At 40.5% G+C, this 21,768-nt stretch overlaps 1 protein-coding gene across 1 annotated transcript in view; it reads left to right on the forward strand.

The window, feature by feature from the left end:
- The window catches only part of AKT3 (AKT serine/threonine kinase 3), a 139,167-nt gene extending 118,951 nt beyond the window's left edge, over positions 1 to 20,216 (forward strand). Inside the window, exons 12-13 of the mRNA XM_052653829.1 lie at positions 12,891 to 12,993; positions 19,811 to 20,216. Of these exons, the coding sequence (XP_052509789.1) occupies positions 12,891 to 12,993; positions 19,811 to 19,896 (189 nt within the window). The 3' untranslated portion in view covers positions 19,897 to 20,216. The remainder of the gene's footprint in view (positions 1 to 12,890; positions 12,994 to 19,810) is intronic.
- Positions 20,217 to 21,768: the final 1,552 nt, after the last annotated feature.

A 21,768-nucleotide genomic window follows, 5' to 3' on the forward strand; every position in this document is an offset into this window, starting at 1 on the left:
ATTATTGAAGTATGTTGTTTGATTTACAATATTTGGAGATTTCTTAACTATTTTTCTGTTTAGGTTTCTAGTCTTAATTCTGTTGTTAAGGAACATACTTTTATAATTCTAAATACTTTAAATTTTGAGGTTTATTTTATGAAAAAATATGATTTATGTTGATGAGTGTTTTATATACATTGAAAATAATGTGTATCTTTGTTATATACAGTGTTCTATAAATGTCAGTTAGATCAAGTGGGTTAATAGTTTTAAGTATTCTGCATCCTTACTGATGGACTGCTTGCGTTTATCAGTTAATAAGAGAGGATAAGTAAAGTCCTGACCTAGAATTGTGCTGTTGACTAATTCTGTTTTAGTTCTGTCACTTTTGCTTTAAACGTGCTGTTCTGTTCTTAGGTGCACCCGGATTTAAGACTGTTATAACTTCTTTCAGTGAATTTCAGCACCTCATCTAAGTTAGCCAACTTTTTGCATAAAGATTAGAGTGGTTGTACATGAAATAGAAAATATTAAAATAGAGAAAGTCAGTAAAACCAAAAATAGTTGATTGTTTGAAAAGATCATAATTGACAAATTTTTAACTAGATTGGCTAAGAAAATGAGAAAAAATAGTAAAATCACAGGTGGAAAAACATTAATATTGATTTTACAGAAATAAAAAGGATTGTTAAGAGGATAATGTGAACAGCTATATACTAATAAAGTGGATAAACCTGTATGCAGTGGAAAAATTCCTAGAAACACACAAACTGCCAAAATGACTCAAGTAGAAGTGTGTGTGTTAGTCACTCAGTCATGTTCAACTCTGCGACTCCACGGACTTCAGCCCACTAGGCTCCTCTGCTCTGTCCATCGAATTGTCCAGGCCACAGGACTGGAGTGGGTTGCCATGCCATTCTCCAGGGGATCTTCCCAACCCAGGGATCGACCCTGGGTCTCCTGCATTGCAGGCATATTCTTTACCAGCTGAGCTACATGGGAAGCCCCCAAGTAGCAGTAGGAAATTTGAATAGACATAAACACTAATAAGGACTGATAGGGACAAAGTAAACCGAAAACTCCAATAAAGAAAAGCCCACGCAAGGTCAGATGGCATCACTAGAGAATTATTCAAGCGTTGAAAGGAGAAATGATGCCACCCCTTCTCAGATTCTTCAAAAAAAATTGAAGAGTAGTGAACTCTGTTAGGACAGCATTACCCTGATTCCAAAGTTATGCAGACGCACAGCAACAAAACTACACAGCCATATCCCCAGTGAATTCCCACGAAAGTACTAGCAAACCAATCAGTGGCATATTAAAGGGCTTATACATCCTGATGAAGTGAGTTTTATTCCAGGAATGCAAAAATTCAGCATACTAAAATCAATCAGTGTAATACCCTACTTTAATAGAATAAAGAAAAAAAAATGTGATCTCAGTTGGTACAGGAAAAACTTTTGACAAAGTTCAACACTCTTTTCATGGTAAAAGAACCAAAAGAAACAAACAAAATTATACTTAGAAAACTAGAAATAGAAAGAAACTTCCTCATCATAATATAAACCATTTGTGAACCCACCATTTGTCACACAGTCAAATGATGAAACTTGGAAAGCTTTTCCCCAAAGATAAGGAAGAAGACAAGCATGCCTACTTTCAGCATATCAACATATCAACAAAAAAGATGCTCTTCTTTTCAACATAATACTAGAAATTGTTGTCAGAGTATTTACAAAGAACAGGCAATAAAATGCAATCAGATGGAAAAGGAAGTAGTAAAACTACTTCTGTTAACAGATGACATGGTCTTATATGTGGGAAACACTAAGGAATACACCAAAAAACCTCTTAAAGCTAATAAAATCACACACAAAATATATTTCTATACATTAGATAAAAACAATACGAAAAGCAATTTAAGGAAATTCCATGTTAAATAACATCATAAAGAAGAAAACATTTAGGGATAAATTTAGTTATTATATAATAATGTATATTATTCTATATAACTACATAAGAATTATTATTATGTGTAATAATTTATTAGACCAGATGGACTTGATTGAGTTATATATATAATATAAAATTTTATAAAGTTATGTACATATACATACATGCATATATAAATGAGTAAGTCCATCTGGTCTAATGCATCATTTTAAGCCTTACTGATCTTCTCTCTGGATGATCTGTCCATTAATGTAAGTGGTGTGTTAAAGTCCACCTCTATTATTGTGTTCCTGGCAATTTCTACTTCTATTTGCCTTATATATTGGGCTTCCCTGATAGCTCAGTTGATAAAGAATCTGCCTGCAGTGCAGGAGATCCCAGTTCGATTCCTGGCTCAGGAAGATCCGCTGGAGAAGAAATAGGCTATCCACTCCAGTATTCTTGGGCTTCCCTTGTGGCTCAGCTGGTAAAGAATCTGCCTGCAACGTGGGAGACCTGGGTTCCATCCCTGGGTTGGGACGATCCCTAGAGAAGGGAATGGCTACCCACTCCAGTATTCTGGCCTGGAGAATTCCATGGACTGTGTAGTCCATGGGGTCACAAAGAGTTGGACACGACTGAGCGACTTTCACTATGTATGTATTCACTATATATTGAAGGCCTCCTGTGTTGGGTGCATACATATATATTATAGTTACGATATCTTCTTGGGTTGATTCCTTGATCATTGTGCAATGTCCTTTGTCTCTGGCATTGATCTTTAAAGTCTGTTTTGTCTAGGTATTTGTACTCCAGCTTTCTGTTGATTTTCATGTTCATGCAGTACGTTTTCCAGTCCCATTATTTTCTATGTCGTTACATCTGAGGTGAGTCTGTAGGCTGCATATATATATATATATGGGTCTTGTTTTTGTATCTGTCAGCCACTCTCTGTCTTTTGAATTGAGGATTTAGTCTATTTACATTTAAGATAATTATCAATAAGTATATTCTTTTTGCTATTTTTAAAAATTGTTTTGGGGGTGTTTGTGTAGGTCTTTTTTTCCCCCCTTTCTTGTTTTGTTCTCATGGTTTGATGACTATAGTGTTATGTCTGGATTTATTTTTTGTATGTGTATCTCTTACAGATATTATTTGTGGTTATCAGGAGATTACTACCATACATATACATATATAGTTGTTTTAAGTTGCTGATCTCTGACTTTCAAATGTACTTTAATAATCCTGCATTTGTACTCTCCTCCCCTCGTGATTACTGTTTTTGATACCATATTTTACATCTAAATGTTGTATATACCTATTAACTGCTTATGGTGGATATAGATGGCTTTACCACTTTTGTCTTTTAATTTTTCCACTAGCTTTGTACATAGACATTATCCTTTCTTTACTCTGTTGGGTTGGCCAAAAAGTTCATTTTTAGTTTTTCAATGCAGATATTTTATAGTTCAATTAAAGTGCATTAATAAGTGATCCTCCAAACATACTTCTTTGTCCTTCTCAAGGAATACATGCAGATCTTGTTTAATTGCGCTTCACTTTATTGTTCTTCACAGATAATGCATGTTTTTGCAAATTGAAGGTTTGTGGCAACCCTGTGCCTATCAAGTCTATCAGTGCAGCTTTTCCAAAAACATTTACTCACCTCATGTATCTATCACATTTTGATAATTCCTAAAACATGTTAAACTCTTTCTTTTTGTATTTATTATGGTGATCTGTGGTCAGTGATTTTTAGCATTGCTACTTTAATTGTCTGGAGGCTCCATGAGCCACACTTAATGGATGCACAGTAGATGTGTGTTCTGACTGCTTCACAGACTGGGCGTTCCACCGTTTTTCTCCTTCTTCTCGAATCTCCTTGTTCCCTGAGACACAACATTATTGAAAGAAGGCTGATTGACAACCCTACAGTGGCCTACCAGTGTTGAAGGGAAAGGAAGAATTGCATGTCTCCCAGTTTAAATCAAAAGCTAGAAATGATTAAGCTTAGTGAAGAAGGTATGTTGCAAGCCAAGATAAGCCCAAAACGAGGCTTCTCCATTTAGCCAAGTTGTGAATGCAAAGGAAAAGTTCTTGAAGGAAATTAAAACTGCTACTCAGTGAACACACAAATGGTAAGAATGCAAAACAGCAGTATTGCTAATGTAGAGAAAGTTTGAATTGTTTGGATAGAAGATCAAAGCAGCCACAGCATTCCCATAGGCCACAGCCTGATCTGGCACCACGCCCTGATACTTGCATTCTTTGAAGGCCAAGAGAGGTAAGGAAGGTTCTGAAGAAAATCTTGAAACTGGATTGCTTCACAAGGTTTAAGGAAAGAAACTGTCTCCGTACATAACATAAAAATTCAAAGTGAAAGAGCAAGTGTTGTGTAAGAAGCTGCAGCAAATTATCCAGCTAAGATCATTAATAAAGGTGGCTATAGTAAACAACAGATTTTCAGTGAAGTTAAAACAGCCTTCTTTTGGAAGAAGATGCCAACAAGGACTTCCATAGCTAGAGAGGAGAAGTCAGTGCCTGGCTTCAAAGCTTCAAAGGACAGACTGACTCTTTTGAGTTAGGGGCTAATGCAGCTAGTGAGGCTTCCCAGGTGGCTTGGTGGTAAAAAATCTGCCTGCCAGTGCAAGAGACACAGGAGTCGTGGACTCGATCCCTGGGCCAGGGAGATCCCCCTGGAAGAGGAAATTGGTAACCCACTCCAGTATTCTTGCCTGGAGAATCCCATGGATGGAGGAGCCAGATGGGCTGTAGTCCATGGGGTCACAAAGAGGTAGACACAATTGAGCGACTGAGCACGCATGCACAGAGCAACTGGTGATTTTAAGTTGAAGCCAGTATTCATTTTATCATTCCAAACATCCTGAGGCTCTTAAGAATTATACTGTCTACTCTGCCTGTGCTTTAAAAATGCAGCAACAAAGCCTGGATGACAGCACATCTGTTTACAACAGTTTACTGAATATTCTAAGCCCACTGTTGAGACCTACTGCTCAGATAAGAAGATTCCTTTCAAAATATTACTGCTGCTCATTGCCATGCACCTAGTCATCTAGTGGGAATGTACAGCAAAGTTAATGTCTTCCTGCCTGCTAAGACACATCCATTGCAGTCCATTTTAGTTCACAGATTCCTAAAATGTTGATGTTCACTCTTGCCATCTCCTGTTTGACCACTTCCAATTTGCCTTGATTCATGGACCTAACATTCCAGGTTCCTATGCAGTATTGCTCTTTACAGCATCGGACTTTACTTCCATCACCAGTTACATACACAACTGGGTACTGTTTTTGCTTTGGCTCCATCTCTTCATTCTTTCTGGAGTTATTTCTCCACTGATCTCCAGTAGCATATTGGGCACCTACTGACCTGGGGAGTTCATCTTTCAGTGTCCTATCTTTTTGCCTTTAAATGCTGGACTGGATGAAGCACAAGCTGGAATCAAGATTGCTGGGAGAAATATCAATAACCTCAGATATGCAGATGACACAACACTTACGGCAGAAAGCAAAGAAGAACTAAAGAGCCTCTTGATGAAAGTGAAAGAGGAGAGTGAAAAACTTGGCTTAAAACTCAACATTTAGAAAACTAAAATCATGGCATCTGGTCCCATCACTTCATGGCAAATAGATGGGGAAACAATGGAAACAGTGACAGACTTTATTTTGGGATGCTCCAAAATCACTGCAGATGGTGACTGCAGCCATGAAATTAAAAGATGCTTGCTCCTTGGAAGAAAAGTTATGACCAAACTAGACAGCATATTAAAAAGCAGAGACATAATTTTACCAACACAGGTCCATCTAGTCAAAGCTGTGGTTTTTCTGGTAGTCATGTATAGATCTGAGAGTTGGACTATAAAGAAAGCTGAATGCCAAATAATTGATGCTTTTGAACTGTGGTGTTGGAAAAGATTCCTGAGAGTCCCTTAGACAACAAGGAGATCCAACCAGTCTATCCTAAAGGAAATCAGTCCTGAATATTCATTGGAGGGACTGATGCTGAGGCTAAAACTCCCAATACTTTGGCCACCTGATGCAAAGAACTGACTCATTTGAAAAGACCCTGATGCTGGGAAAGATTGAAGACAGGAGGAGAAGGGGACAACAGAGGATGAGATGGTTGGATGGCATCACCAGCTCAATGGACATGAGTTTGAGTAAACTCCAGGAGTTGGTGACGGACAAGGGAGGCCTGACGTGCTGCAGACCATGGGGTTGCGAAGAGTCGGACACGACTGATTGACTGAACTGAAGACACATCCATTGTGAAGCCCTTGAATTAAGGAATCATTTCAATTTTCAAGTTTTATTAGTTAAATTCACTTTTTTAAGGGTGCAGCTGCTGTACAGATTTCTCTGTTGGACCTGGGCAAAGTAAGTTGAAAGCCTTCTGGAAAAGATACACCATTCTAGATGCTATTAACAACATATCATGAAGAAGTTAAAAGTTATCATTAATAGGAATTTGGAAGAAGTTAATTCCAGCCTTCATGGATGACTTTGAGAAGTTCAGGACTTCCATGGAAGAAGTAACTGCAGATGTGGTGAAAATAGAAGGAGACCTAGAATTAGAAGTGGAACCTGAAGATAAGACTGAATTGCTGTAACCTCATTTTGAAACATGAACACGTGAGGAGTTACTTCTCGTGGATGAAAAAAGAAAGTCGTTTCTTGAGATGGCGTTTACTCCATCTCAGGAAGATGCTATAAAGATTGTTGAAATGAAAACATAGTGTTTAGAATATTGCATAAACGTGATTGATAAAGCAGCAGTAAGATCTGAGAGGATTGTTTCCAATTTTGAAAGACGGTCTACTGTGGGTAAAATGCTATCAAACAGCATTGCGTGCTACAGAGAAGTCATTTGTGAAAAGAAGAGTCAATTGATGCAACAAACTTCATAGTTATTTTAAGAAATTGCCACAGCCACCCCACCCTTCAGCAACCACCACACTGATCAGTCAGCAGCAGACATAAGCCCACATGGACACAAAAGCCTCTACCAGCAAAAAGATTAGAACTCGCTGACGGTTCAGATGATACTTAATATTTTTTTAGGAATGTTATTTAGACATGATGTTATTGCACACATTAGGGACTACAGTACAGTGAAAACATAACTCTCATACACCCTGGGGAACCAAAAAGTTCTCGTCGCTCTCCTTACTGCTCTTTTAGCTTTATTGCGGTGGTCTGTTCCAGAGTCAGTAATGTCTCCAAAGTATGCCTGTGGAGTCATTCAGATCATTTTAAGTCCTGTTTAACTAAAAGCTTCCCAGGTTAGGTGGTACTGCTGCTTCTTATTTCTTTTAATTTTACCATTCTGCTGTTCAACTGCTAGTGTACATCTACAAGGAGAAGCTTGAATATACAATTTAGGAAAGACAAGTATGTGTCCACCTGTGACCTGTCTCATACATGCTGCCCTCTCTGCCACAAATTAAAGACTTCATCTTTTCATGCTCAACTTTTAAAGCCGCTACTTACCTTTCTTCATTTCTCACCAAAACCTTGTCCCCCTCAACCTAGGGGTTCTCTTATCACCGCCTCTTTTCTAAGGAGTTGATCTGGTGTGATAATGAGAGAGTGAGGTTGTCATTACAGGAACTTGAGCAAAGGAGCTAAGTTCTTGGTCATCCTCATAGAAATATAAATGAATTTTTCTATGAACATATTATGATTAATGGTTGGTAGCCTATTAACATTGCTTTCTTGTACTTTAGGTTGAATAGAGTTTAATATTACTGCCTGGGAGCCACATTGTATAGGATTTTTTAATTTGCTTTTCTTTTCTATCTGTTGAAATAAGTCTTAGGTTTTCTCCAATGTACATATAGGCTGGTTTATAAGTTGAAAATTGCCTATATATATAAAATTTATCCCCAATTTACATATTCATTTAACTTTTGCCCATGTTCTTGAACATTTCTAATCAGAAATAGTAATGAGTGGCTGCCACACTGCTGCTGCGGACAATACCTATGAAATCTCCTGGAGGAGGGATAAAGAGTACATTGTTTCAGCAGGCTCTTGGTGAACCCTGAATTTATAATGCGTGCAGTTTGCCTGTCCTCACTATCACAGAAGCATTCAGTAAGGCCCTCTTCATTTCACTAATGAGAACACTTTTACCTTTATAAGCAGCTCTTCTCCAAGTATTACTGAAATCTTCAAATATGCCTTGTGCCTGTGGATGCTTGTGAATAGTATCACCTATCCACAGACCCACAGTCAAAAGCCCTTCTAAGTTCCAGATGTATTAATTAAATATTTAAATGTGTGTTATAGCTAAAATATAGTATGACTCGCAAAGAGTCATAGCTAAAATAGTCATTTTGTTGGGGTCAATTTATGATATAATAATTGTATATTAGTGTGATATATACCTTGGATCCCTTGGTGCATGTTTTTATGAAATCAAAGTGAACATCATGGACATGAATTACTATTGTATAGTAATTTTGCAAAAGTAAAAAATAGTTCTTGAGTTTCTGGTCATCTGTAGGGATAATTGGCATGGAGAAGCTTGGCAGATAATATAATTAAATCTTGTTTGTCATAGATCTGTTAGTTTTGTCTGAAATAAATCCTCTTTCCATATTCCCATTTTTCCAATACCTGCGTATATTGGAATACACAGGTGTGCACACACACACTCACAAACCATAAAATCAGCTTTTCAGAAGAATTAGAGATTAAATAAATCAGGATCTTGGCCTAATTTTAGTTACTCTCTTAAGTTATTTTAAAGAGGCGGAGCTATAGCACCAGATTAGTACCTACGGCAAATCTAAGCATTTAATAGTTGACAGTTTTTCCTGTCAGGGTCTGTGTTCCCAGTACTTTTGATCCATGTATGTCATTACAGAATGCTGTATGAGATAACCACATTTATTTAATTAAAATGGCAATTAAAGTTCCATAATCTATGTCACCTTTAAGTCGGCAAAAATAAGACTAGGAGCTGATTGTGGCTCAAGATCATGAATTCCTTATTGCAAAATTCAGATTTAATTGAAGAAAGTAGGGAAAACCCCTAGGCCATTCTAGATTCAAGGGATTAGATCTGATAGTGTGCCTGAAGAACTATGGACGAAGGTTTGTAACATTATACAGGAAGTGGTGACCGAACCCATCCCCAAGAAAAAGAAATGCAGCAAGGCAAAGTGATTGTCTGAGGAGGCTTCATACACTGGATTTAGAAAAGGCTGAGGAACCAGAGATCAAATTGCCAACATCTGTTGGATCATAGAAGAAATAAGTGAATTCCAGAAAAACATCTATTTCTGCTTCATTGACTACCTTAAAGCCTTTGACTGTGTGGATCACAACAAACTGTGGAAAATTCTTCAAGAGATGGGAATACAAGACCATCTTACCTGCCTCCTGAGAAACCTGTATGCAGATCAAAAAGCAACAGTTAGAACCGGACATGGAACAACAGACTGGTTCCAAATTGGGAAAGGAGTACATCAAGGCTGTATATTGTCACCCTGCTTGTTTAATTTATATGCAGAGTATATCATGTGAAATGCTGGGCTGGATGAATCACAAGCTGGAATCAAGATTGCTTGGAAAAATATCAGTAACTTCAGATACGCAGTTGATATCATTCTAATGGCAGAAAACGAAGAGGAGCTAAAGAGTCTCTTCATGAAGGTGAAAAAGGAGGATGAAAAAGCTGGCTTGAAACTCAACATTCACAAAACGAAGATCATGGCATCCAGTCCTATCACTTCATGGCAAATAGATGGGGGGAAAATGGAAACAGTGACAGATTTTATTTTCTTAGGCTCCCAAAATCACTGCAGATGGTGACTGCAGCCATGAAATTAAAAGACGCTTGCTCCTTGAAAGAAAAACAGTGACCAACCTAAACAGCGTATTAAAAAGCAGAGCCGTTACTTTGCCAGCAAAGATCCGTCTAGTCAAAGCTATGGTTTTTCCAGTAGTCGTGTATGGATGTGAGAGTTGGGAGTATAAAGAATGCTGAGCACCGAAGAATTGATGCTTTCGAACTGTGGTGCTGGAGAAGACTCTTGAGCGTCGCTTGGACTGCAAGGAGATCAAACCAGTCACTCCTAAAGGAAATCAGTCCTGAATATTCATTGGAAGCACTCACTGATGCTAAAGCTGAAACTCCAGTACTTTGCTTACTTAATATGAAGAACTGACTCATTGGAAAAACCCTGATGCTAGGAAAGATTGAGGGCAGGAGGAGAAGGGGTCAACAGAGAATGAGATGGTTGCAAGGCATCATCGACTCAATGGACATTAGTTTGAGCGGACTCCAGAATATAGTGAAGGACAGGGAAGCCTGGCCTGCTGCAGTCCATGGGATTGCAAAGAATAGGACATGACTGAGAGACTGAACAACGAAAATTACCCAGCAGTAAAATGGATGAGCTGTCAATACATGCAGTGACGTGGATGAGTGTCAAAATAATCATGCTAAGTGAAAACAACCAGATGAAGAATACACACTATTTGATTCCAAATACATAGACATTGAGAAAATATACGCAAATCATTCATGACAGAAAGCAAATCAGCTATTGCCTGCAGGTGAATAGAAAAGAGGAGGGGATTACACAGGGTTATGAGAGAACATCTACAAGTAATGGGTGAGTTCACTCTCTTTATTGCATGGGTGTATACATATGTCAAAACATGAAATTGTATACTTTTTTGTATAGTCTTATATTAAGATATATTTACAATTTATGTCAACCATACCTCAGTAAATCTTCTTTACAAGGACTTGCTCTCATGGAACTTGTATTTTATTGGGGAGGAGACACAATTATGATGACAATAAGCCTGTATTTTTTCTGTGTGTATATATAGGTAGATATGCATCAGATGTTGAAAAGTTTTTTGAAGAGAAAGCAGTGTGAGGATAGAAAGTGATGGGCGGGGGAGGGCAGGTGTCTGAGAAAGGTGGTCAGGTAATGCGGTATCATATTTGAATGAAGACTAGTTTGAGCTCCCTGTAGTAGTGTGAAAACTGCATAAAGTTCGTTTCAGTTTTTTTTTTTTTTAAGTCTCAGGTGGCCATTCTCTCTCTCATCTAAAAAGATAACATGTTTCCCTTAACATGAAGGCAGATTTAAGTTTCTGCCATCAGAAGGAAACAGATGGGAAGGGTGGGCAGAGATAAGCAAAACCTAGTCTGCATTCTCAGTAGAAGCCGTTTCTGCTCTAAGAATTTCTTGTGCTTAATTTCTTATTAGAAGGGTGAGACCTGTTTTTGGAACATTTGTAGAATGGCGAATCAGAAAGAAAGTTACAGCCAAAATCCCTGTCTTCTAGTTGCCTGCAAGAAAGGCAGATATCCCCTCTGTTTTCTTGAAGGAAAACCCCGAATTCTGCAGTCACTGTCACCACTGGTGTTCTTATATGTATGTCTGTGATGCCATTGAGGGATTTGCAGAATCATGTTCTCGGGGAACTTTTATTTTATTGAGGAGGAGGTGTAATGGTGATGCACGTGTGTATGTGTGAGATGTTGAAAAGTCTTTTGAAGGAGGATAAAGCAGTGTGAGATTGCACTTTTGAATGAATAGAAGAGGGACGATTTCCATCAGTGGTGTGAACTGCTTGCTTGTGTCCAGTCATCCTGACAGAGCAGCTGGAAATGTGTTGTTATCTTAGCAACATCTTAGCAACAGCTGATCAGTGCAACCTGAATTTGATTCAGTCCCCCCAAGAAAGAGTGCTTGCTAGTGATAGAGACTTCAGAATATCTCTGTATTGGGGGCATAGAGAAAGAATGTTCAGAAGAAAAGAAATTTCAAATGCTTTATAGCGTGCTATAAACTGAAATGCAGTCCTTTATTTTGAAAACATGCTTTTAACTTTGCTTACCCCTTGGTTTATTAAAGCATAGTCCATCTAGAGAATAATTTAAAGATCTTTGTCTTGCTATTTAACATAAATTTGGTGACAGTAAGTGTGGAAAGTGCATTGAGTGATGCCAGTTGGGTATTTGTTTCTGTAAAATTTTTATAAAACAGTAATTTCTGTCATTCTGTTTTTCATTTTTCTGTCTTCATGGTATGCATCAGAGCATCAGAATGAATACCACCGTTCATCAGAGTGGTATTCGTCAAAGAGTATGCTCTGGGGCTGGGCTCCCTGTGTTAAAGAAACCTGTAGACTCTCACCTGTGAGGCTGGGAGCCCTGAGAAGCAGGAGCCCCCTCCTGGCTCCAGTCCCACTGGCCAGTGGAGGCTACCGACGCAGAGCTTTACAGGGCTCAGGATTCTGTAACCTTCAGCAGCCCAGGACTTTTCCCCCACTGCGTGCCTGCTGCAGTTGGAGGCAAATGAGTCAGTCCTCTCAACCCTTAGAGTAGTTCCTCCTAATCTTTTGGGTCATGGTTCTCTTTGAGGAGCTGATCAAATCTATGAAATGTTTGCACATTACTTCAGGGGCTGCCACAAGCCCCTTTGCCAGGTCCAGAGGCGGTGCTCTATTTGTGACCTAGGTAATAACTGTGTTATTAAGTTGCATTTTTAATAATAACCTGTTCAGCCAGGCACCTGGAAGAGCTAGAGAAAGCCAGCAAGTGCTTTTCCTGTAGCAGGAAGACCCTGTGTTCTGTGACAGCAGTCCAGATCCATTGGTTTTGTATGTACTTTCCTAGGGAAAAATATTGGGACAGACTTTTCAATATCCTCTTCCCATTTTTTTCTTTGACTTTCACTTGTTCTATTTCACATAACCCCTCGAATGTTACATAGAACAACCAAGTATCTACTGTTCTCTGTTTAGACTTAACCATGAAGCCAAATACCTCTGACCATGAAGGCAAAGACACACGTGCCTTGTACAGTGAGCGAGAGGTCTAACCTCATACGCTGCTCGTTCAGTACGCGCTCTCTGGTTTTATCTTAGAAATGTATTTGCCTAAATTAAAGCCTCTTAATAGTACCCTTTTGCTTCTTACAGCTTGTACCTCCCTTTAAGCCTCAAGTAACATCTGAGACAGACACCAGATATTTTGATGAAGAATTTACAGCTCAGACTATTACAATAACACCACCTGAAAAATGTAAGTAAATCTAGAAGGCAGTTGATAATGTTCCAATATAATTGAAGAAAACAGCCATTTAAAACTGATGATTTTCTCGTTCAAATTCCATAGTGATGTAATTCTATTCCTTTTAAGAACATGGGGTTCTCAGTGGAAATACTTAAAGACAGGTAGCTAAGAGAAAAGGTTTTTTGAGTAAAAATTATATCTGGGAAAATTGTAGACTTGAGAATTAAAGGCTAAATTTTAGACCAGCTAGCTCTTTTCTGCGTGCACGTGTGCTGAGTCGCTAAGTTGTGTCCCACTCTTTGCAACCCTAAGGACTGGCCCGCTAGCTCCTCTGTCCATGGGATTTCCTGGGCAAGAATACTGGAGGAGGCTGCCATTTCCTTCTCTAGGAGATCTTCCAGACCCAGGGATCGAACTTGCATCTGCTGCATTGGCAGGTGGATTCTTTACCAGTGAGCAACCAGGGAAGCTAATTCTTCCCTACCATTCTCCAGTAAATTATTTTGACCTCAACTAAAAGGATGCTGAAATGAAGACCCCCCTTATTTCCCACTGCTCATTCAGACACTGCCTTCAGGATTTTGGTGATTCTGGTCTCGTGCTTACTTAGCGGTTTTTTAAAATCCACTTTAAACTGAATCACCCTTTTTTGCTTAGCTTTGTCTTAAGCATTAATATCTGTGAAGAAATCATTTAGTTTGCTAATAGTTTTTGATAAGTTAAATTACAAATTTATTGAAACTATACGTTCATGCACCACTTAAAATCATTCCACAGGTACTAGTGTGTTCCCCATATTTTAATGAATACCTTTCCCTTAATGGGAAGAAAAGTTTATAAAATGTAATTTATAGGCATTCTTGCCTGTTGACAAAGGCCTGTATCTGTCATCATTAGTTTAGGAGTGAGGACAAAATTGAGTTTCAGGGACAAATTTGGATAGCTAGAAGATTTCCTCAAATCACACATCTTGTGGCTCACACAATAACATCATATTAGTTTTTCCTCCTTTTTTTTTCTGTTATATCCTGCTCTACATTTCCTCTCCTCTCTTTTCCTTTTTAAAAAGCAAACTAGCTGATAGTGCTGATTTACACTGAGCGTCCATGAGAGGGAAGATTGAAGTACTGTTGCCACGGTGGATGTGGTCAATTGATTGCAGCTTTGAAAGGCAAAATAGGAGTCGTCTAGGCTGGGTTTTTAATCTGAGACCTATGGCTGACAAAAAAGCAGGATCATAAATACTGTGAAATGAAAAATGTAATTATGTGTGCATATATACTTTTCTTTCTTTAGACTTCCAAGAATTTAAGAGCCTCTCAACTTTCATTTTGTAAGGGAAAAAATTAAAACCCAGAGAGAAGAGGAGCTTTTCCAAGTCCCACAGTTAGTATTAGCTGTAGTCAGGAGCAGGAGTCACAGCTTAGCCAGTGGTAAAGTTGGTCAAAGTATGAAATGGCAGTATATTGAGGCCTTGCTCGTTTTGTCACCAGTGGTGGGTGAAGGGCTTCGTTGCTAGAATCAGAGTCTCTGAGAGCTGAAGATGTTAGAAGGCCTGTGGAGTGGTGGGCAGTCAGCTAAGGACCAGCTAAAGGGGAGCAGTGGGCACAGCCACGGCAAGGTTTTCCCTGGCCCAGTGTGGGCTGTTGGTGATACAATTTAATTGTCTGAAATTCTGGGCAACACCGTTTGTTGGACTAGCCTAGAAGTCCTTCCCACGAGAGAGCATTTTGGGGGCCTCCTCATTTGCATATAACCTTAGTTGTAGTCAGACCACATCCTCCTCCTGCTTCAAGCCCTCCAGGAGCCTCCCAGCTGCACTGTAAACCCAGCTGCCGACACTGGCTGCCCTGCCCCCTCTCTGGCCTCATCCTGTCTGTCTTCCCTGCAGTCCCTGGGTTCCAGCCCCACTGTGAACACACAGTGTGCCTCAGGGCTGTGTGTTTACCGTGCTCTGCCTGGAATTCTCTTTTCCCAGATAGACGCACGAATAATTCTCACTTGTCCTTCAGACCTCTACATGTCACTGTATCAGAGCACTTTCTTTAGCCTCCTTACCTTAAAAACAGTGCAGCCCCTCAGACCCCATATCCCCACCCCCTAATTCTGTACATTGACACCTTTGCTTGCTGGAATCCTTCTGGTTAATTTGTTAGTTTGTTTTACTGTCTCTTTCTCCAGCTTGAACAACGGTAGCTCTGAGAAGAAGGATTTGGTTTGTCTTATTCGCTGCTAGCCCCGTACCTGGCTCAGCATACGTAGTCAATGAATACGTGTTAAGTGAGTAAAGAAACAGACTCTAGTGAGGCCTGGGCCGGGAGGAGGCCCCGCTCCCTCCAGACAGTGCTGCTGCCCATCCCAGCCCAGAATTTGTGTTTGGCTGGCGTCCTTATGCAATTTCATATGGAGCTTGGTGAGGTTAAATAGACCTTTTGGTATTCGTGGACTCTAACTCTTAGGACAAGCTAAATGTGCTGTTTTGAGAGTCATAGAGATAGGTAGGCCATGTAAATGCAAAACTATGAGTGCAAATTTTATTCCAGAAAGTAAGGAAAATAGCAGTGTGGAAGAGAAAGGTGGATTGAAAAAGCCCTGACCTTGGGCCCTGCTTTGTCTCCCAGCACCCACACTAGTTCTGGAATGTGGCAGGTCACTCGCTGTGTGTGCCTGAGAAGCCATCTCTTTAGGAAAGGCACCCTGAGTTCTGTAGGTTTAAATAACCCTATTTTTCATTTTATTGAAGCATCAGGTTAACCACAACCATAGTGTCCTTTGATATGTGACCCACTATGTGAAGAGTGATGATAGGTAAAACCCTAGCAAAAAAGAGCGACCATGAGTGGAGGGGCATGGGGAAGGGGCTGCTGAACTGTGATGCTGGCTGTGAGGCGGGACCCTTCCCTGACACTGAGCCCTAGGTGGCCCCAGAACATGCCTCCAGCAGCATCTGGACTGACAAGAGTGTACCCCAGTCTAGGGGCAGGACGGCCCTGTGTACCTGCTTGTCTTAGTTTCTGATTCAAGGTTTCTAGAGAGAAGTCAGATGAGAGAGTTCAGTGGGGTGGGCTGTGGCCAAGGGGTGGGCACCAGCCAGGCTGTCCTCTGCGGCTCAGCCCAGCGTGGCTCCCAGGGCCAGGCCGTGGGGCTGGATCCCTGCCTCAGGGCGTGGCCTCAGTGCTTACGGTCTGCAGCAGCTGGCTTCTTCTGGGCACAAGGGCAGTGTTTTCACTTGGGTGATCCGTGGGTATATCCTAAATCCCCTTAAGAGGCGGATCAAAGGAAAATCTGTGAAGCCGTGAACTGTGATTACATTTAACATAATCTTTTCTTCTTGCAGCTTTGAATAGTGTTGCTGGTGAGAGACCAATGCAGCTCTGAAGCTGCTAAAAGCACAGAGGTTTTGTTCACAAAAGGCCGCAGTAGGACCATTAAGTTAGCGATTGTCTCCCCACTTGCCACCTTGCTTTTGTAGAACAGAATGGAGTTATTTTTTAGAACAAATCAGCAGTTAGAGGCAAATGTTCCTTTTTTACAAACAGCTGCAGTAATATGCCAGATTGTCCTCGCTGGTGTTAATTAATTGAGCAGATTTTGGAATGTGTCTTCTTGCTTTACATCCATTAATGGTCCTCTGCCTTCCTCTTAGAGAAAAAGGGGATTTCTTTGAGCTTTTGCTGCCATATAATTACTTTGGTTAATGTTCTAAGGAAATCAGGCAACTAATGCTGCCTGGATCCAGGGATTCGGTTGTATAATATAGGTTGATCATGCTGTTTCTTTTTCCCAGGGGTGTGCTATTTGGGTTTTTTGCACAGTTCATGTCCATTATCATCACTGTTCCCTCTGAACCTGCTTCCTGAGTGGGAATGCATTTATATGCATTGACTGGGTGTGAAGGCCTGGCTGGGGCAGCCGGCTGTCCTGTCAGCTGGCACTTCCCTGGAGTGCTCCTTCTTCCTCAGCCCCCCACTGGTGTGCACAGTACCAAGGGCTCAGGGGAACCCCTCATTCCTGTCCCAGCACTTCCCTGACTCACAGTTCCTCTTGGGGCCATGATCAGAGACTTGTCTCTCACTAATGCCGCGTTCAAAAGAAAAGGAGGGAAATGGAGAAGGTGATGTAACTGACTTTAAAGAAGATCCAGATGTGGGGCCCTCGCAAGGTTATCCATGAGATTTATACTTATGTTCAGAAATGGGATTAACTTGTTCCTAAAGTGTCAGAATGAAAAGTTTCTCTTAACTTTGCTGCCTCATAGCAATAATAATCCTCGAAAAGGAAATCCAACCCCTCCTCCTGTCACAAGCCTGACTGCTCTGGTCTCCAATTCTTCCCACCTTGGTGCAAATCCTGGTTGCAACCCAGGGAGCTGGGCAAGTCCTTCTGAGTCCGAGGCCAGACAGCATCAGGCTTCTCACACATGCTTTCTGTTCACTGTGCCAAAACACACCCAGCGAAACAAAGCTGCTAGTGGGGAGAACTGTTCTTTGCAATGTGATTGGCGGAGTCTGAATGTTAAGGTTTCAGCTGCCTTTCTGCTAGAGCAGGGGATCCCCAACCTCCGGGCTACAGACCAGGACCTCCTGTCGGATCAGTGGCGTCATAAGATTAGAAATAAGGTGCATAATAAATGCACTTGAATCATCTCGAAACCATCCCCCACTGCCTGGTCCATGGAAAAGTTATGTTCCACGAAACTGGCCCCTGGTGCCAAAAAGGTTGGGGACCGCTGCTCTAGAGAGTTTTTATAGTTCATGACTCAAAACAGATATGCCATCCTGTGTCTTCCATCTTTAGCATATCTGAAAATGCTGTGGAAAGTATTTGATGTAAAAGGTGCCTGTGGTTTGCTTGGTACCTAACCAGTTATTTTATAAGGATGCAGAGATTTCCCTAAATCACAGTGCTATCTGGAATGCTGAGTTTAAAAGGTCTGTTTGCAGGAGGAGGGTTTACAAGGAGCAGGAAACCACAACTCCTTCTTGATGGATTGTGTCCTACCTAATAAAATGATATTTTCTGGGATGTTCAAGGCTACAAATTTTGGTTAGCAACTTGATCCCATTTCTGATGATGTGAAAGTCACTCAGTTGTGTCCAACTCTTTGTGACCCTGAGGTCAGAATACTGGAGTGGGTAGTTGTTCTCTTCTCCAGGGGATCGTCCCAACCCAGGGATTGAACCCAGCTCCCGAATCTTCTGTTAAAAATAGAGTGCTGGGTTTTCCCTGGTGGCTCAGAAGTGAAGAATCTGCCTGCCAGTGGAGGAGATGGGTTCAATCCCTGGTCCAGGAGGATCCCCATGCCTCGGAGCAACTAAGCCCGTGCGCCACAACTGCTGAGTCTGGGGGCCACCACTGCTGAGCCCACAACCCCCAGAGCCCACGCTCTGCAACAAGAGAAGCCGCTACACCGTAACTGACGAGCAGCCCCCACTCGCCGCAACTAGAGTGAAGCTTGCTCAGCAGCCGAGACCCAGGACCGCCAAGAATAAGTAAATAGAATTTTAAAGAATCTTTTAGTTAAAAAAAGTAGGATTCTGAAAAGAACAGTGAAGAAAGGAAAGGGCAGCAGTGTTCGTTACTCTTGAGAGGAGTGCAGAGCAACATCCTTCTTGTGTGACAGGGTCAGTGCCCACGATACAGCAGGGTCTGGCCTGGGTTCCTTCTCCCGTTCTGTGGAGAGGCCGGAAAATTAAAAGAATTGGTAACACGTATTGAGGAAAGGGAATTATTTTGCTCAAAGGAAAGAAGGTTGGGTATTTGAAAGACTCTCACTTATTTTATATAGGATAGCATATGACCAAAGGCACTTTGAGTGGACAGAGGGATTTAATGGGGCACCTCCCCTACAGACAGTGAGCCCCGAGGACAGGAGGGACTTTGTTCAGAGCCCAGAGCAGATCACAGGGAACGTTGTGGGCCGAGTGACTGAATTCATGACCCCAAGAAGGAAGAGCATTCTGACACTGCAAGATTTTACTCATCAAATAGTTATGGGAAAAGGTGGGGTGAGCCTTTGTAATCTGCAAATGCCAGAAAAAGAGAGGAGCAGAGGGGGGGAACTGCTTAAATGAAAACAGTCTCTCCATGCCTTTCAAATCTGCCAGTCCGTTTCCTGACGAACTAGTGCCTACGATGCTGACATCTTTTCCTCTCTTTGCTTGACCTACTCTCTTTATTCTATCTAGTCTAAGGTTTTATCATAGGAAAATTAGGACTGGTGAGTTAGAGCAGGTGTTAGATGTAAAGAATGTAAAATCTTAACCATGTAATCAGGGGCTCAGATGAAATGGAATCACAAATAAACTTAATCACACCGAAAGTGCCATGAAGAAGAAATACAAGCATTTCAAGACAGATTGATATTGAAAATATTAGCAGATAACTTTGAGTGCCGTTGGATTCCTTGACTTTATAATTTTGACCAGCATGATATCATGAAATTAAAGGTAACTGAAGATCGTCTGTTCCTTTTTATTTAAAAAATTTTTTTTCCATTTATTTATTTTAATTGGAGGCTAATTACACTATTGCCATACATCGACATGAATCTTTTCTTCAATAGTTTTTCACGGTTTTGAGTCTTGAAATGTTAGTGTCATGAAGGAAATGATTTGATAGTATTTTTTCTTCATAGATTATATGTTTGAAAATGAGATGGTTTTTGAGGTAAGTGTATCCATTGTATGTTCTATTGAGAGACACAAGTTTCTGGGAGCATTAGCCTCTGTTAATCTTTATTATGTTAGGAGTTAGAGCTACATAGACCAGAGATTATGTTGCAAAAAATTAACATAAAATTAAAATAGCTATTTCCTGCCCACAGATGATGAGGACGGTATGGACTGCATGGACAATGAGAGGCGGCCGCACTTCCCTCAATTTTCCTACTCTGCAAGTGGACGAGAATAAGTCTCTTTACTTCTGCTACTTCACTGTCATCTTAGGTTTATTACTGAAAATGATTCCTGGACATCACAGCAGTCCTAACTCTTACAAATGCAGGAGCACCTTCAGACATCCCAGACCAGTCCAAGGTCTTCACCCCTCGCCGCCTTTCACCCACATGAGAATACACATATACGCAGACACACTCGACATTTTTGTTTTTGCATGAAATTGTATCTCAGTCTTAAGGTCTCATGCTGTTGCTGCTACTGTCTTACTATTATAGCAACTTTAAGAGGTAATTTTACAATCTTTGAAAGTCATGAGCCCACCATTGTTCATTTGTGCACCAACTGTCATCTTTTGATCTTTTAATTTTTGTTTTTCCCTAACAGTGAAGGCTAAATGATGCTAGGTACATTTTTTAACTTTCTAGACGATAAATCAAAAACTAATTAGACTAAGAAGATTTAGTTTTTAATTCAGAACAAGCAACTGTGGACGCGTGGTGATGTGCATATGCAGAATCTTAGTAAAGCATATCAGCTGAGTGCATAAAATAGGTATGTATCAGTAAGATCCGGCTGGAATTCATTAGGAAGCATTTGAGAGAAGGACTGAACAACTGTTAAGATAGACAGGTACATTTATAAATTTAAATTCCTGTTCAGTACTGCAGAGGAAGCCTGGTGTTCCACGTGGATGTCCAGATATCACAGGCTCTTATTGGCAAAGGAACATTGTTCTGCCAAGGAGGGAGGCATGTGCACAGCAGAGTAGATGACTTAAGGGTCTCCGATATGATTTGCACCAGAGAGCATTTTATTTCCCCTGTGCTTGGAAACCTCTTCCCCTTCCTGATATTATCACCTCTGATGGCTGAAGAATGTAGACAGGTGTAACTATCCTGTTTTTCACCAAAATCTGTATACCGAGGTGAACAGGTGTTCACCTCATTTGTTTCGATTTGTTTTACTTTCAGTTTTACGTGAAATAGCTTTTTCTCAGATGTTAAAACGTCGAATGTCCTTTTATGATTTTGTTTATATTGCAGTAGTATTTATTTTTTAGTGATGAGAACTGTATGTCATGTTAGCAAATGCAGCTCCAACTTACATAAAATAGACTTACTGCAGTTTCTTTTGACCCATGTGCAAGGAATGTACACGCCGGTGAGACTCATGCACTTTTTCTCCTGTGTAAAAAAATTTTTGATGAGGCTCTGAAATTGTACATATAGATTAGAATTTGGCTTTGGGAGAAGAGATGCTGTCATTCAACCCCTTGGTGCTAAAAATGAGAAATCTTCAACTATCTATGCCAAGGGGTGGAAACAAATGGATGTTATATTTGCTATTTTGAGAATTGAAAGGTTATGATGGCCTGGCAACATAATATAATGAAGAAAATTGAGACCTGGATGATGAGAAATGGACTTTATTTTGCAAAATGAACACATCTCAAGTATTTACAAAGTGGGTAGTAAAGGATAAGGACCTGGTGTGTTTATTCTGATCATGGTACATTTATCACTGAATTAAGCCATCAGGGAGAAAAACAAAACAAAAAAGAACACCTCTGACTTTTCTTTTTCTGTATATACTCATGTCCTCAAATTCCAACACTTCTCACTGAAAGGGGACATGTATGCAAACCTCATCTTTCTCTTTCATTAATGATGATCTTCAGATTAAACCCTTTGGTGCTAGGAGCTGACATTTTCCAAAGCAGCCTATGAAGTCCAGGGGGCAGGGGGCCCTTGTGGCAAGCTGGAGGCCTCCTGACTCCATGGAGCCATCGTGGAGATGTATTTTAGTTAAACTATCTGACAGCTCCCAAATGGAAGACTACAGCGTGCCGTAGTGTTACGATTGCATTGTATGAAAGAGCAAGTGA

The sequence above is a fragment of the Budorcas taxicolor genome, chromosome 16, assembly GCF_023091745.1.
Source record: "Budorcas taxicolor isolate Tak-1 chromosome 16, Takin1.1, whole genome shotgun sequence".
Taxonomy (NCBI): domain Eukaryota; kingdom Metazoa; phylum Chordata; class Mammalia; order Artiodactyla; family Bovidae; genus Budorcas; species Budorcas taxicolor.